The sequence below is a fragment of the Suricata suricatta genome, chromosome 1 (assembly GCF_006229205.1).
Source record: "Suricata suricatta isolate VVHF042 chromosome 1, meerkat_22Aug2017_6uvM2_HiC, whole genome shotgun sequence".
NCBI classification, from domain to species: Eukaryota; Metazoa; Chordata; class Mammalia; order Carnivora; family Herpestidae; genus Suricata; species Suricata suricatta.
The window spans coordinates 141,613,530-141,628,375 of NC_043700.1; the positions used below are offsets into that span (position 1 = coordinate 141,613,530).

Below are 14,846 nucleotides of genomic sequence, written 5' to 3' on the forward strand. Positions count from 1 at the left end.
ATCAGGCTCTGCTGTCAGCATGGAGGCAGCTTTGGATCCTCTGTCTTCCCTGCTCACTTGCTCTCTCTAAAAAATAAATGAACAAAAACAAAACAAAGTGCCAAAGGTGACCTCAGCTTCCTTATATGTTAAAGTCCCTTCTGAATATTTATCCCAAGTTCTAATAAAAGGAGCCCGTTTTCCCTTGTTGGAGAGACACTATTTTGGAAATTATTCCCTGTGATCTCCCTTGTTTGTACAAATAAAGTTGCCCTTATGAGGCAACTCCACCTGGTGTAGTCTAGAAGTCACCAAGAAGTGGGCCCACTTTTGTTTGGTAACACTCTCTAACATTAATTTTTCAAGTCTAGTTCCTTGAGGTAAAATATACAGCAAAAGTCATCCTTTCTTTAAGAGCACAGTTCTGAGAGTTTTGACAAAAACACAGAGTATCATAATGAAGACACAGACTATTTCCACCATCATAGAATGTGGATGTTCCCTCCTTGGCCTTTGTTGTCAGCGTCTTCTACCCCCAACTTCATCTCCTGGCAACTATTGGTCTAATTTCTATTTGTACAGTTTCATGAAGTTACGTATATGGAATCATACAGCTGGTTGCCTTTGATGTCTGGCTTCTCTTACTTAGCTTTTGAGATTCATCTAAGTTGTTGCATGTTTCAGTAGTTTGTTTTTATTGCTGAGGAATATCCTGCCTTATGGATAAACTTTATTTCAATTTATTTATCAGTTGATGGGCATATTACCAGTTTGAGTTTATTATAAATAAGGCCAATTAAAAATTTTTTTGTGTGTTGTATTAATCTTTAATTATGTATAAAGACTTCCAATCATGTCACCTGGGGACCTTTTTACCCACTGCTCTGTTTGGCAGCCAATCTCTTGTCTCTCTCTTCAGCAATGGTGAGGCGGATGCCCTTTCCACGGGGAAGAGAAATCCATGGTTTGTTGCCTTTGCCAACAACAAAAATGTTGGAGAGCCGGGTGGCAAAGCTGTTGCCATTGGCATCTTTCACGTGAACTACATCAAAAGAACCAGGGTGTCTCTCTCTGTTGGTGATCACACCAATTCTTCCCAGGTTAGCACCTCCGGTCACCATACACAGATTACCAGTATCAAACTTGATGAAATCAGTAATCTTTCCAGTCTCCAAATCAATCTGAATGGTATCATTCACCTTGATGAGAGGATCAGGATAGCGTATGGTGCGAGCATCATGGGTCACCAGATGAGGGATCCCTTTTGTTCCCACAAAGATCTTTCTCACTTTGCACAACTTATACTTGGCCTCCTCAGGCGTGACTCGATGAACAGCAAAGCGACCCTTGGTGTCATAGATCAGGCGGAAATTCTCCCCAGTCTTGTCAATGCTGATGACATCCATAAAACCAGCAGGGTAGGTTATATCAGTTCGGACCTTGCCATCAATCTTAATAAAACGCTGCATACAGATCTTCTTTACTTCATCTCCTGTTAGAGCATACTTAAGTCTGTTTCTTAGGAAAATGATGAGAGGGAGACATTCTCTCAACTTATGGGGACCAGTAGATGGATGAGGGGCAAACACACCAGTCAGCTTATCCAGCATCCAATGCTTTGGAGCTGCTACCCGCTTCAGATGCTTCTTGGGACCACGAGCCATGGCTGCACTAGGCATTAAAAGAGGCAAATTTTAAATTTTAATAGCAATTGTGTTACAATTTCTAGAACTGGTTCAGTTTTAGAGTACAAAATTTTTAAGGTCTAAAATATTCTTTAAAATAGTTTTAACCAGTTTTAAATGATCTGCATAAAATCCTAAGCAACTAAAAGTTTCTACTACCCTCTCAAGTTCCGTTTCTGGAAACTTTATTTCCCATATACACATCTAACACACATAATTCCATAGACTAATAGACACACACACACACACATACTCCTCACCTAGGTAAGTAGTTGTGATGGAAAACTTCACAAGGAAGTTCATAAAGCAAGATCTGGATGTATTTCGGGGTGCGGGGGCACGGGGCCTGTAAGGACAAATCTAGGTTTTATAAACATGAGTCCATCAATTAGCAGTCCTATTTTAGGATGCTAAAACCACTGTGGGGCTATTAAATAGTAGGACAGATGCAGGAGGAACTGAAAAGTTTGTTTGGAGATGGTGTAATCTCCTTAACTTTTGGTTTCAGTGAAGTGTTGCTCCATTTTCTCTGTAGTTACTACCAATACCCTTTGTGCCCTGCATTCCATACCAGCATGTTACTGCATTTTAAGTTTCTCAAAATACCTCTCAGAGTTACTGTTTCCAGTGGAAATGGGATATCACTTCACATGTGGAAATTTACATTGGTGATTGTGCTTTCTCACTGAGAAGTAAAAAGTGTAGTGATAAAGTGCTCAGTTCTGGAATCAGAATACCAGGGTTCACCCCCAGTTCTGCCATTTAATGGTAGTGTGATTATGGGGCAGATACTTAAACACTATCCCAGTTCTGCTGTCTGTAAGATGGGGATATTAGTTGTCTTCTCTTAATAGGAATCTTTTAAGAATTAAACAAGTTAGTGCATGAAGAGCATTTAGGAAAAAACAGCGTATTGTGTGCACTGAATAAATGATAGTTTTTTATTAAAATCTATTCCAAATATGACATCAAATTATGTAGTCTGATGGGCAAAACTCTATAATAAAATGAAGCATTATTTACTGAATTCTTACTATGTTCCAGGCATTTCACCTAGTTTTTAAATTGAATTAATCCAATATCTCAGCAACTTCAGTATTATTCCCATTTTACAGACAAGGGACTTGAGAAACAGATAGTTTAATCAATATACCATTATGGCGGAGTTATTGGGAGTAGAATGAAACCCAGTCTATCTACCAAAAATAAACAAACCTTAGAAGCTGATAACATTTGTTAAATCATTACAAGTTTAAAAAGTTTATTAGTTCAACTCTTAATGAATTTATTCAATGAGTAATGTATTTTATGATTAAAATTCCTGGGCAAATTTTCATAAAATCACGAAAAATAGAACGCAAGTTTCATAGCATCATAAAATGGTCAAGTCTTCAGAGCATCTATAAGCTCTCCCATTATATAACTATATAAATGAGGAAACACCCAGAATAGTGCCAATTTTTCCTAGATTATACAGCTAGTCACCGAGTATATTTCAAGACTACTGATTTAAGACTCCTTTCAGGACGTTATACTTAAATGACATATATTTACCTAAGTAATCTTGTTAGCAATGCTTCATGAAAGTATTACCCATATATCTGAAAGACGAATACAACGTTATCATCATCAACATTATATTATTACTTCCAGAGGTGGTGCATAGATGGGCTCCGTGTGGAGGCAGAGCCCGCACAATGAACTATTTCTTTTCAAGCGAATTCTGCAATTTTTACCTCTTACCCTTCCAAGTATTATTTTTCACTCTGTAATAGAACCGCTGACAAATTTTACACCCGGCTGACGAGTAAATAAAGGCTGTTCTTGAGACGGTGCTCGCTGAGGGCAGATCTACGTAAATCCCCAGCTTTAAGTTCAAACCTTCGGTTGTTAGGGCAGCGGAAGAGGAGGAAGCGGTTAGAGAAAGGGAGGGCGGGGCTACGGGAAAGATGGGGCGAGGCTGCGTCGGGCGCTGCGAGGGGCGGGACCGTTGGAGTGTCCAATGTGAGGGCGGGCCTGTAACGGCTTTCTAGCGTTTTGAGCCGTTCGTTTTGCGCATGTGCAGACCGTTTCAAACCGTGGAGAGCGCTGGGAGCTACTGCTCGTGAAGGGCCGAGCCAATGGGTGAAGAGCGTCGGTAGCGCGCTTCCTGGCTTGCAGTTCCTTCAATTTTGCCACCTCCCACCTCAGGGGCGCTCCTGGGGTGCCGCCTAACTGCTCTTCCACGACTCTAGTTGCCGGGCTTCTTTGATACAGTGCCCGGGAGGGCTTGCTTGCCTGACACCGGGCGCGGGTGGGGCTGATTCGGAAGATGGCCGGGACGAGTCTGGTGAGTGCGAGTTCCCGCCGCTTCTGCGCACCTACGCCCGGGACCGGGCGGCGGGCAATGAAAATGTTGAACTGTGTGTGGCTTGAGGATTTCAGTGGCAAAGCCCGCCGAGTTTTTGACATCGGGGTGATCGTGTGCGGATAGCCAAGAGTTAACTTCCCAGTATTGTTTCCTCAAAGGTTTCTTTTAGTTCTGGTTGTGATGGCATCTTTCTCTTCAGAGAGTCTTGGATTTCTACTGTTTTGGTCTAACTAGTTCCGAGTTCTCCAAATAATTTTCTGTCTATAGAAGTATTGAAACGCCTTAAATGTGTGGATTAGCTAGTCTGCAGAAGCATACTATTTGTGGAGTGTCTGTTATGAATAAAGTTTTCTGAAAGGCACGTATTAGTTAAAAAGTGCTTAAGATGTGAATGCCTACGAGGAGGCGGGAACTCATTTTTTGTTTACGTGTTACTGGACTCCCTTATTCAGTCGTCTCTATTTCACACTTTGCTTATGGTTACTCTGTATTATACAGCCCATATCAGCCCCTGCCCTAAACTTGTGTTTTCTACTTTCTCTCCCTTTTTAAGAAAATCTCCAGTAATGGTCTCCCATTTATATAGTCACAAAGAAACGCTTGTTTGCATAGAGACGTGTAAAAGAACGCCGTAGAGTTACCTTTTAATGTGAGCACATACACTGTTTACATTATATAGAACTAAAAAGGAAGACAGGCATTCTCATTGTAGGAAGAGGAGGGGAATAAAATTTACCAAATACTCACGGTTCCTTTTTTTTTTTAAGAGTTTATTTTTTTTAGAGCAGTCTTAGGTTCTTAACAAAACTAAGAGGAAAGTAAAGAGATTTTCCATATACCCCCTTACTCCTGTATTTGCATAGCTACCCCCTGTTGTCAGTATCCCCTAGCAGAATGCTGTATTTATTACAATTGATGAACCTGCGTTGACACATCATTATCACCCAAAGTTCATAATTTACAATAAGGTTCCCTCTTGGTGTTGTACATTCTGTGGTTTTGGACAAAAGTCTAATGACATGTATCTGTCATTATGGTATCATATAGAGTATTTTTACTACCCTACATATCCTCTGTGTTCTGCCTATTTACCCCTCCCTCCCCACTCAACTCTGGTAACCACTGATCTTTTTACCACCTCCATAGTTTTTTCCAGAATTTGATATAATTGGGATCATATATACATAGCCTTTTCAGATCGATTTCTTTCATTTAGAACGACACATTTAAGATTTCTTCTTGTCTCTTCATGGCTTGGTAGTTCATTTCTTTTTAGTGCTCAATAATATACTATTGTCTGGATGTACCAAGTTTATCCATTTATCTAGTAAAGGACATCTTGTTGCTTTCAAGTTTTGGCAATTATAAATAAAGTTGCTATAAACATCTGTGTGGAGATTCTTGTGTGGACATAAGTTTTCAACTACTTTGGGTAAATAATAAGCAGTATGATTGCTACATACTGGTAAGAGTCTGTTTAGTTTTGTAAAAACCCCCAAGTCTGTCTTCTAAAGTAACTGTATACCATTTTGGATTAAAAAAATAAATGAGGGTTTTTCTGTTATGCCAGATCCTTACCAGCATTTGGAGTTGCAGTGCAGATTTTGGTCATTCTAATATGTATAGTGGTATCTCGTTGGCTTTTAATTTGCTTTTTCCTGATGACATATGATATGCAACATCTTTTCTTATGCTTATTTTGCCATCTGTACATCTTACCTGAGATAAAAGGTCTTTGGCCCATTTAGTTTTTAATTGGGTTCTTTTTTTACTGTTGAGTTTTAAACATTCTTTGCATATTTTGGATAATAGTCTCCTTATCAGATATATCTTTTGCAAATATTTTCAACTCATTCTCATTTTTCAGGTTTTTTTTTTTCTAGACCGTGTATTTTATTTGGGTCAAATAGTAAGAATTCATTCTTTTTCATTGCTGAGTAGTATCCCATTGTGTATATATACCATATCTTCTTTATCCATTCATCAGTCAATGGACATTTGGGCTCTTTCCATTATTTGGCTGTTGTTGAAAGCACTGCTATAAACATTGGGGTGCAGGTGCCCCTTCAAATCCGCACTCCTTCATCCTTTGGATAAATTTCTAGTCAATTTCTGGGCTATAGGGTAGTTTCTGTTTTTAATTTTTTGAGAAATCTCCATACTGTTTTCCAGAGTGGCTGTGCCAGTTTGCATTCCCACCAACAATGCAAAAGTGTTCCCCTTTCTTTACATCCTCGCCAACATCTGTTGTTTGCTGAGTTGTTAATTTTAGCCACTCTGACCAGTGTAGTTTTGATTTGTATTTCCCTGATGATGAGTGATGTTGAGCATCTTTTCATGTGTCTATTAGCCATCTGGATATCTTTGGGAAAGTGTCTCCTCATGTCCTCTGCCCATTTTTTCATTGGATTATTTGTTTTTTGGGTGTTGAGTTTGTTGAGTTCTTCATACATTTTGGATACTAACCCTTTATCCGATATGCCATTTACGAATATCTTTTCCCATTCCATTCGTTGCCTTTTAGTTTTATTGATTGTTTCCTTTGCTGTGCAGAAGCTTTTTATCTTGATGGAGTCTCAATAGTTCATTTTTGTTTTTATTTCCCTTGTGTTCAGAGACCTGTCAAGAAAGAAGTTGCTGTAGCCGCGGTCAAAGAGGTTGCTGCCTGTCTTCTCCTGTAGGATTTTGATGGTTTGCTTTTTCATTAGGGCTTTCATCCGCTTTGAATTTATTTTTGTGTATGGTGTAAAGAAAGTGGTCCAGTTTCATTCTTCATGTTGCTGTCCAGTTCTCCAAGCAGCATTTGCTAAAGAGACTTTATCTCCATTAGGCAATCATTTTTAATTATTAAGAATTTTTGTTGGTCTTTATTTAATTATTTAGTGTTTATACTATATCACTTTTGTTTTATGAGTCTAGTATTTTCAAATCTCTCTTGAAGGTACTAATTAGAGTTTTGTGGTTTTTGTTTTTTTAAGTTTTTTCTTTCTCTCTCTCTTTTTTTTTTTTTTTTTTTCCAAATAGAAGCCTAGTTGACACTCGGTGTTACATTAGTTTTAGGTGTACAACATAATAATTCAACAAGTTTCTTTGTTGGGTTATGCTCTTCTTTCTTATTCTTGGTATCAGTTTTCTCTTGGCTCTTTTTCTTCTCCATTTTTAAAATTTATATCTTGATATTCCTTTTTTGTTTTAGAGACCTCTAATTGTCTGGTGAGCCATAGATGCTGGTAATATTTAAGGCAGACAGTAGAATACAGTTTTCTAGCTCTGTGTTTATAAGGATAGGACATATGGGGGTCTGTTGTTCTGTTTATTTCTTTCCACACACTTATTCTCCTTCATATTTTGAGTTTCGTAGTTCTGCATTGTTACGGTTTTTTCCTGGGCAGATCAGCTTTACTCCTCATCAAAGACCGGGTCCTCTGAGCTAACTTTTGGCTACTATTGCTTTTATTCTGTTTTATCAGTAAATGTACTTTATTTATTTTCCATCTTCTATAAATTTGTTAAATTTGTTTCTTAACAGATGGGCCTCTCTTCCACTCTCATTTTCATTGTTCTATCCCATTTTAGCCCCAAACTATTATCTTAGAGGGATCTTCCTACAAGGAAAGGAGATAAGTAGATACTGCTCGCCAACCAGCTTGAATTATTGGAAGTCCAGATAATTGGGATTTTGATGATGGGAAAGGTATGGGGGTAGGTGGAGGAAGATGGAATGAATAACAGGGTGAATAAAGTAGTTAAAGCAAAGATTTTGAAACAACAGATACGAGGCAATTCTCCCATTAGCAAAACTTGCTGAATGAGCAAATGAAGAACTTAACTTTTCACCAGTTTGATGATTTACTTTTCTTTCAGGATCATCTCAAAAATGACTACAGAAGAAGATTTTGCCGACCTTCTAGGTGAGTTACGTTTTTAGCTTTTAAGGTCATTTTTATTTCTCTCTTTAGGAAGTGATTTTTAAATGAAGAAGGAAAAAATTACTTCTGTCTTGCATAGTAATTTCTGTGCCCACTGATTAAGTATAATCATCTTAGTGATTTAATATTAACAGAAAAATATTAATGTAAGCACTGTAATGACTACTTAGTGGCAGTGGGAAAAGAAATTCAACTGATGTATTATGGATTAGGAAGAGGCAGTCTCGGTTCTAAGTGACAGCCATGGGGAAAGCAGTCTGTAGAATGGATTGAATGGTAATATTACAAAGATAGAGCTTATTTGGTAGGGCTAAAAGAAAATGTGGGTATAGATTATAAAATGACAATAGAAGGATCCTTGTGGTGTGGAACTGTTCAGTATCTTGACTGTGGTGGTGATAACCTGAACCTATAGATGTGATAAGTGGCACAAAACTAAATAGGAACATAAACACACAAATGAGTACAGTTGACTTTTCAACAACTCAGGGGTGAGCGTTGCTGACCCCTGTGTAGTTGAAAATCCTCATACAACTTTCAACTCCCCAAAAACTTCCTACTAAAAGCCTACTGTTGCCTAGAAACCTTACCAATAACATAAATAATACAATAATACAATACTATAAAGTGAGCTAGAGCGTAGAAAATGTTATTAAGAAAACCATAAGATAAAATGCATTTACAGTACTGTATTGATGCAGTAAGTTTATTTGTTCTTTTTTAAATTTTTAAAATTTTAATTCCAGTATAGTTAACATACAGTATTATATAAGTTTCAGGTGTACAATATAGTGATTCAACAATTCTGTACTTAATTACTCAGGGCTCATCATGATAAGTGTACTTTTTTTGAGGCAAAAAAATTTATTTTCTATAATTTACATCCAAGTTAGCACATGGTGCTACAGTGATTTTAGGTGTAGATTCCTTAAGATGCTTACCCATTTAGCCCATCACCCCTCCCACAGCCACTCCAGCAACCCTCTGTTTTTTCTCTACATTTAAGAGTCTCATGTTTTGTCCCTCTCCCTGTTGCTATATTATTTGTGCTTCCCTTCCCTTATGTTCATCTGTTTTGTATCTTTAAGTTCTCATATGAGTGAAGTCATATGATACTTGTCTTTCTCTAATTTCGCTTAGCATAATACTCTCTAGTTCTATCCATATAGTTGCAAATGGCAAGATTTCGTTCTTTCTGATTGCTGAGTAATACTCCGTTGTCTGTGTGTGTGTGTGTGTGTGTGTGTGTGTGTGTGTGTATAAAACACACATCTTCCGTATCCATTCACCCATTGATGGACATTTGGGCTCTTTACATTTTTTGGCTATTGTTGATAGTGCTGCTATAACGTTGGTGTGCATGTGCCCCATTGAAACAGCATACCTGTATCCCTTGGATAAATACCTAGTAGTGCAATTGCTAGGTTTTAGGATAGTTCTATTTTTAAATTTTTTGAGAAGCCTCCATACTGTTTTCCAGAGTGGCGGCACCAGTTTGCATTCCCACCAGGAGTGCAAAAGAGATCCTTTCTCTGCATCCTCACCAACATCTGTTGTTGCCTGAGTTGTTAATGTTAGTCATTCTGACTGGTGTAAAGTGGTATCTCATTGTGGTTTTGATCAGTATTTCTCTGATGATGAGTGATGTTGAGCATATTTTCGTGTGTCAGTTGGCCATCCAGATGTCTTCTTCGGGAAAGTGTTCATATCTTCTGCCCATTTCTTCACTCGATTATTTGTTTTTTGGGTGTTGAGTTTGATAAGTTCTCTGTAGATTTTAATACTAATCCTTTATCTGATATGTTGTTTGCAAATGTCTTTTCCCATTCCATTGGTTGCCTTCTGGTCAGAAAGATTGTTTCCTTTGCTGTGAAGAAGCTTTTTATTTTGATGAGGTCCCAATAGTTCATTTTTGCTTTGGTGTCCCTTGCCTCCAGAGACGTGTTGAGTAAGAAATTGCCGTGGCCAAGGTGAAAGAGGTTCTTGCCTGCTTTCTCCTCTCGGATTTTGATGGCTTCTTGTCTTACATTTACATCTTTAATCTGTTTTGAGTTTATTTTTGTGTATTGTGTAAGAAAGTGGTCCAGGTTCCGTTTTCTGCATATTGCTGTCCAGTTTTCCCAGTACCATTTGCTGAAGACACTGTCTTTATTCCATTGGGTATTCTTTCCTGCTTTGTCAAAGATTAGTTGGCTATGTTTGTGGGTCCATTTCTGGGTTCTCTATTCTGTTCCATTGATCTGAGTGTCTGTTTTTGTGCCGGCACCATATTGTCTTGATGATTACAGCTTTGTAGTACATCTTGAAGTCCAAGATTTTGATGCCTCCAGCTTTGGTTTTCTTTTTCAAGATTGCTCTGACTATTCGGGGTCTTTTCTGATTCCATACATTTTTTAGGATTGTTCCAGTTCTGTGAAGAATTCTGGAGGTATTTTGTTAAGTATTGCATTGAATATGTAGATTGCTTTAGGTAGTATTGACATTTTACCAATATTTATTCTTCCTTTCCAGGAGCATGGAATATTTTTCCACTTTTTTGTGTCGTCTTCAATTTCTTTTATAAGCTTTCTGTAGTTCTCAGTGTATTGATTATCGATTCCTTGATTTTCTGTTGCTTCATTGTTGGTGTATAGGAATGCGCCTGATTTCTATGCATTGATTTTATATCCTGCGACTTTGCTGAATTCCTGGATCAGTTCTGGCAGTTTTTTGGTGGAATCTTTTGAGTTTTCCATATAGAGTATCATGTCATCTGCAAAGAGTGAAAGTTTGGCCTCCTCCTGGTCAATTTGGATGCCTTTTATTCCTTTGTGTTGTCTGGTTGCTAGGCTAAGACTTCCAATACTATGTTGAATAACAGTGGCGAGAGTAGACATCTCTGTCTTGTTCCTGACTTTAGGGAGAAACTTCTCAGTTTTTCACCATTGAGGGTGATATTATCGTTGGGTCTTTCATATACAGCTTTTATGATCTCCAGGTATGATCCTTCTATCCCTGCTTTCTTAAGGGTTCTTATCAAGAAAGGATGCCATATTTTGTCACATCTCTCTCTGCATCTATTGAGAGGATCATGTGGTTCTTGTCCTTTTATTGATGTGATGATACAGTAAGTTTATTAGTGTATCATCTCTCTCATTACCCACATTAATATAGTCTTAAATGATACAAAACACTGTAGGTGTTATACATAGTACTAAGACTAGACATCAAATATGAAAAAATGATGTGAAAAAGAAATTCATATTTATTTATAGATATAACAACAGGTACTGATAATGAAAGCAATATGATTGTTTTATGGTAGCCTAGTATAATTGATAGGATTGTTTAATGGTAGCATACGCTATACACTAATGAATGAATCATTATAAAACTTTTATGGCATATGGTATTATAGTTATATTCATAATACAGTATTAGAAACATTGTTAAGTGTTTTTTAAAAAATACCTGTGATGAGAGGTGTGCTGTATGGTAATGTACTTCTTTGAAAGGAAAGTTACACAACAGTAAGAAAACTAACAGATTTTTAGTTTTATGTTCAATATCACTTAACGTTACCCACTTTATTCAAGTTTTGCACATGATATTCTACACATTGAATACTTAGACAATGATGATGATGATATAAAAATGTCTCCTACCTTTCTTGCTGTACAGTTACTAGATTTTCACATGAAGATATACACATATTCACAGTTTATTAATGGTACAGCATGCTGATTATTTACTGTTCATTAAGTGGAAGTGGACTATCATAAAGATCTTCATTCTCATCGTCTTCACGTTGAGTAGGCTGAGAAGGAGGAGAAAGAGTTGAGGTGGTCTTGCTCTTTCAGGTGTGGCAGAGGTGGGAGAGGTGGAGGAGGTAAAAGGGGAGGCAGGAGAGACAGGCATATTCAGTGTAACTTTATGCAAATACATCGTAATTTCAGTCTGACTTTGCTTTTTCATTTCTCCAAAAATGATTTTATATGGTACCAATCCTTCGACTGTTAATTCCAATGCCTGTATGGCTATAACTAAGGTCTGTGTTATAAAAGAAGTGAAAAGCAGTCTTGAATAATGGGAACCCTATGCCAGATTGTCTGACGTCAGTTTGTTTTCTGGCAGTGCTTCTCCTACATCTTCCCCATCATCTGGTAGTGTTGTGGAAGTGCTCACTTCCATGAAGTCATCTTCTGTTAATTCCTCTGGTGTGATGTCTGCTAGCTCTTGAATTTCTCCAAAACCAGAATCTTGAAATCCCCCACCGTTTTTGTCCTATCCATAAACTCATTCATGATTTACTTTTGTTTACTTATTTTAATCTTTATTTATTTATTATTGTTTTTAGAGAAAGAGATCATTTGCACGTGCTTGAGTTGGGGTGGGAACAGAGAGGGAGAGAGAGAATCTTAAGCAGGCTTCTGGTGTGAAGCAAAGATGGGGCTCCATCTCAGACTGTAAGATCATGACCTGAGCCGAAGTCAAGGGTTGGATGCTTAACTGATTGAGCCATCCAGGTGCCCCACGTTCATGATTTGCTTGACTGGCTCTGTCATAAATCCTGTGAAGTCATCTAGAACATCTGCACACCATTGTTTGCAGCAGGAATTTATTGTTTCAGTCTTGATGGTGTTCATACCTTTTTCTCTAACAGTGATGGTATCTTCAGTGCTTTAATCCTTCCAGACTTTCATGATGTTGTCTCTATTGAGTTTCTGTTCCATAGTATTGACAGTCTTTTCCTTAGAGTACTATGTGTAATGAGACTTAAAGGTCCTTTTGACCCCTGAATCTAGAGGTGGTGTATTGGGAGCAGGTAGACCAATTTGATTTCTTCCGTGTTGAACTCCGGTGCTTCTGGGTGGCCAGTGGCATTGTCTAATGTGAAAAGAACTTTAAAGACAGTCTCTTAATATCAGGATACTCCCTGATTTCAGGGACGAAGCATTGATAGAACCAGTCCAGAAGAACCAAAAATCTGGCAGCTGGTGTTTATCTTTCCCTTCAAAGCTGGGGATTAGCAGCCTTATAGATAAGGTCAGTCCTGATTATAAACCTGACTGGGTTTGCACAGAACAGTAGAGTTTAATCTATCCTTTCGTGTCTTAAATCCTGGTGCTGGCTTTTCTTTCTTACTAATAAATGTTTTTTTCTAGAATAGGACACTTGTCTGCATTAAAATCTGTTTAGGTAGATACCCTTTCTGAGGATCCTCAGTGATTTTCTTAATGGCATCTGGGAACTCATCTGCTGCCTCTTGTTCAGCAAAAGTTGGTATCCTGTTATCTTGACATTTTTTGAGCCAGATCTCTTTCTAAATTATCAAACCATCCTTTGCTGGCATTAAATTCTCCAGCTTTAGATCTTTCACTTTCCTGTTGCTTTAGGTTGTCTTATAATGACTTTGCTTTTACTCATAATCATGCCTTTCTTATTAGCAGCTCCATCCATGTAAAAGCTGCATGTTCAGTACAAGATAAAAAGGTACTTTTTAGAAAGTGCAAGATTTTGTACCTACTGGAGTCTGCAAAGACAGCTTCATGAATTTTCTTTTCTTTTTTTGCCATGGTCCTTATGCTGAATTTATTTACCTTGAAGTAGCAGGCAACCGCAGCTGCAGAACTCAATCTATGGTATATATCAAGTAATTCAACTTTTTCTTGTAGTGTCACGACATTTCTTTGTTTATTGGGAGCGCCTCCAGCATCACTAGTGGTACCTTGTTGAGTCCCTAGTGTTATTCAAGGTTTAAGGTTTTGTGCTGAACATGATGAAAAATGGGAGAAATGTGAGAGATCACTTTTTACTGCAGTATGCAATTTATTGGAGAGATGAACTGTACACTCAGAGAGGATTAGTGTTTTATGGGCATTTGAAGGGGATACTTGCCAACACTTGAGCTCACCACAATACCAACAGGACAGGGCCGCCTGGATGGCTCAGTTGGTTAAGCATCTGACTCTTGATTTCAGCTTGGATCATGATTTCGAGGTTCGTGGGGTTGAGCCCCATGTTGGGCTCTGTGCTGACAACACGGAGCTTGCTTGTGATTCTCTCTCCCTCTCTCTCTTTCGGCACCTCCTCCACTCACATTCATTTTCCCCCTCCTTCAAAGTCATAAATTAAGGACTTTAAAAAAAGGAACTTAAAACAAAAGGAATAGGAGGTGGCTACAAAATTATTATAATAGTGTAGCATGGGCTATAGTTTCATGCAGTTACAGTATAATACTGTGTCTTTATATCTCTTGACTATAAATAGCATTGTGTATGTTCTGTGTACGTAAGTTTTGATAAATTTTAACTTTTAAGAATAGATTTGTGTGTATTTATGGTATTAAATGATAAAATAGACTAGTATCTACATATATTTTATGCATTGATGACATTCTTAACTTTTTGTTAATTTTTAAAATATTTCTAGGCTATGTGGTTCATCTGCAAATTTTTTCACATTATTGCAGATCCCTTAAACATTCTCTAATATGTTTACTGAAAAAAATCTGTTTATGATTGTATCCATGCAGTTCATAACCATTTTGTTCACGGGTCAGCTGTGTATGTAAAACTGGAGAAACCTGAATAAGATTAGTGGATTGTGTTGATATCAGCATCCTGGTTGTGATAGTATAGTATAATTTTACAAAATGTTACCATTGGGGAAAACTAGATGAAGTGAACAAGGGATTTCCTCTATAATATTTCTTACAACTGCATGTACAACTACAATTAAAATTTTATTCTGATTTATAAGCTGCTAAGGTTAATGGTACTGAGTCAAAAGTGCATTTGAAAATTTATGGGGAAGACTGTTACTTAGAGCTGTTAGGACTTGTGACTATAGAGCTTTTATTAAAGAAGTTTCTTAGTACTCATTGGATTTGTTTGAAAATGTTTATCTTCTTGTTTAGATATT

At 37.6% G+C, this 14,846-nt stretch overlaps 2 protein-coding genes across 4 annotated transcripts in view; one reads left to right on the top strand and one right to left on the bottom strand.

The window, feature by feature from the left end:
• Positions 1-788: 788 nt before the first annotated feature.
• Positions 789-3,554, bottom strand: LOC115296805 (40S ribosomal protein S4, X isoform-like). Its single transcript, XM_029945293.1, has 2 exons — positions 3,408-3,554; positions 789-1,650 (listed from the first exon to the last, which is right to left on the bottom strand). Exon 2 carries the CDS (start codon positions 1,641-1,643, stop codon positions 852-854), a length of 792 nt encoding a protein of 263 aa, XP_029801153.1. The 5' UTR covers positions 1,644-1,650; positions 3,408-3,554; the 3' UTR covers positions 789-851.
• A 249-nt stretch (positions 3,555-3,803) lies between these two features.
• The window catches only part of CENPC (centromere protein C), an 84,324-nt gene continuing 73,281 nt past the window's right edge, over positions 3,804-14,846 (top strand). The window contains exons 1-2 of one of the 3 annotated variants that reach the window (XM_029945312.1): positions 3,804-3,993; positions 7,879-7,925. In XM_029945312.1, coding sequence (XP_029801172.1) covers positions 3,976-3,993; positions 7,879-7,925 — 65 coding nt within the window. In that variant the 5' untranslated portion in view covers positions 3,804-3,975. The remainder of the gene's footprint in view (positions 3,994-7,878; positions 7,926-14,846) is intronic. The other 2 variants (XM_029945307.1, XM_029945302.1) reach the window with 2 other exon arrangements.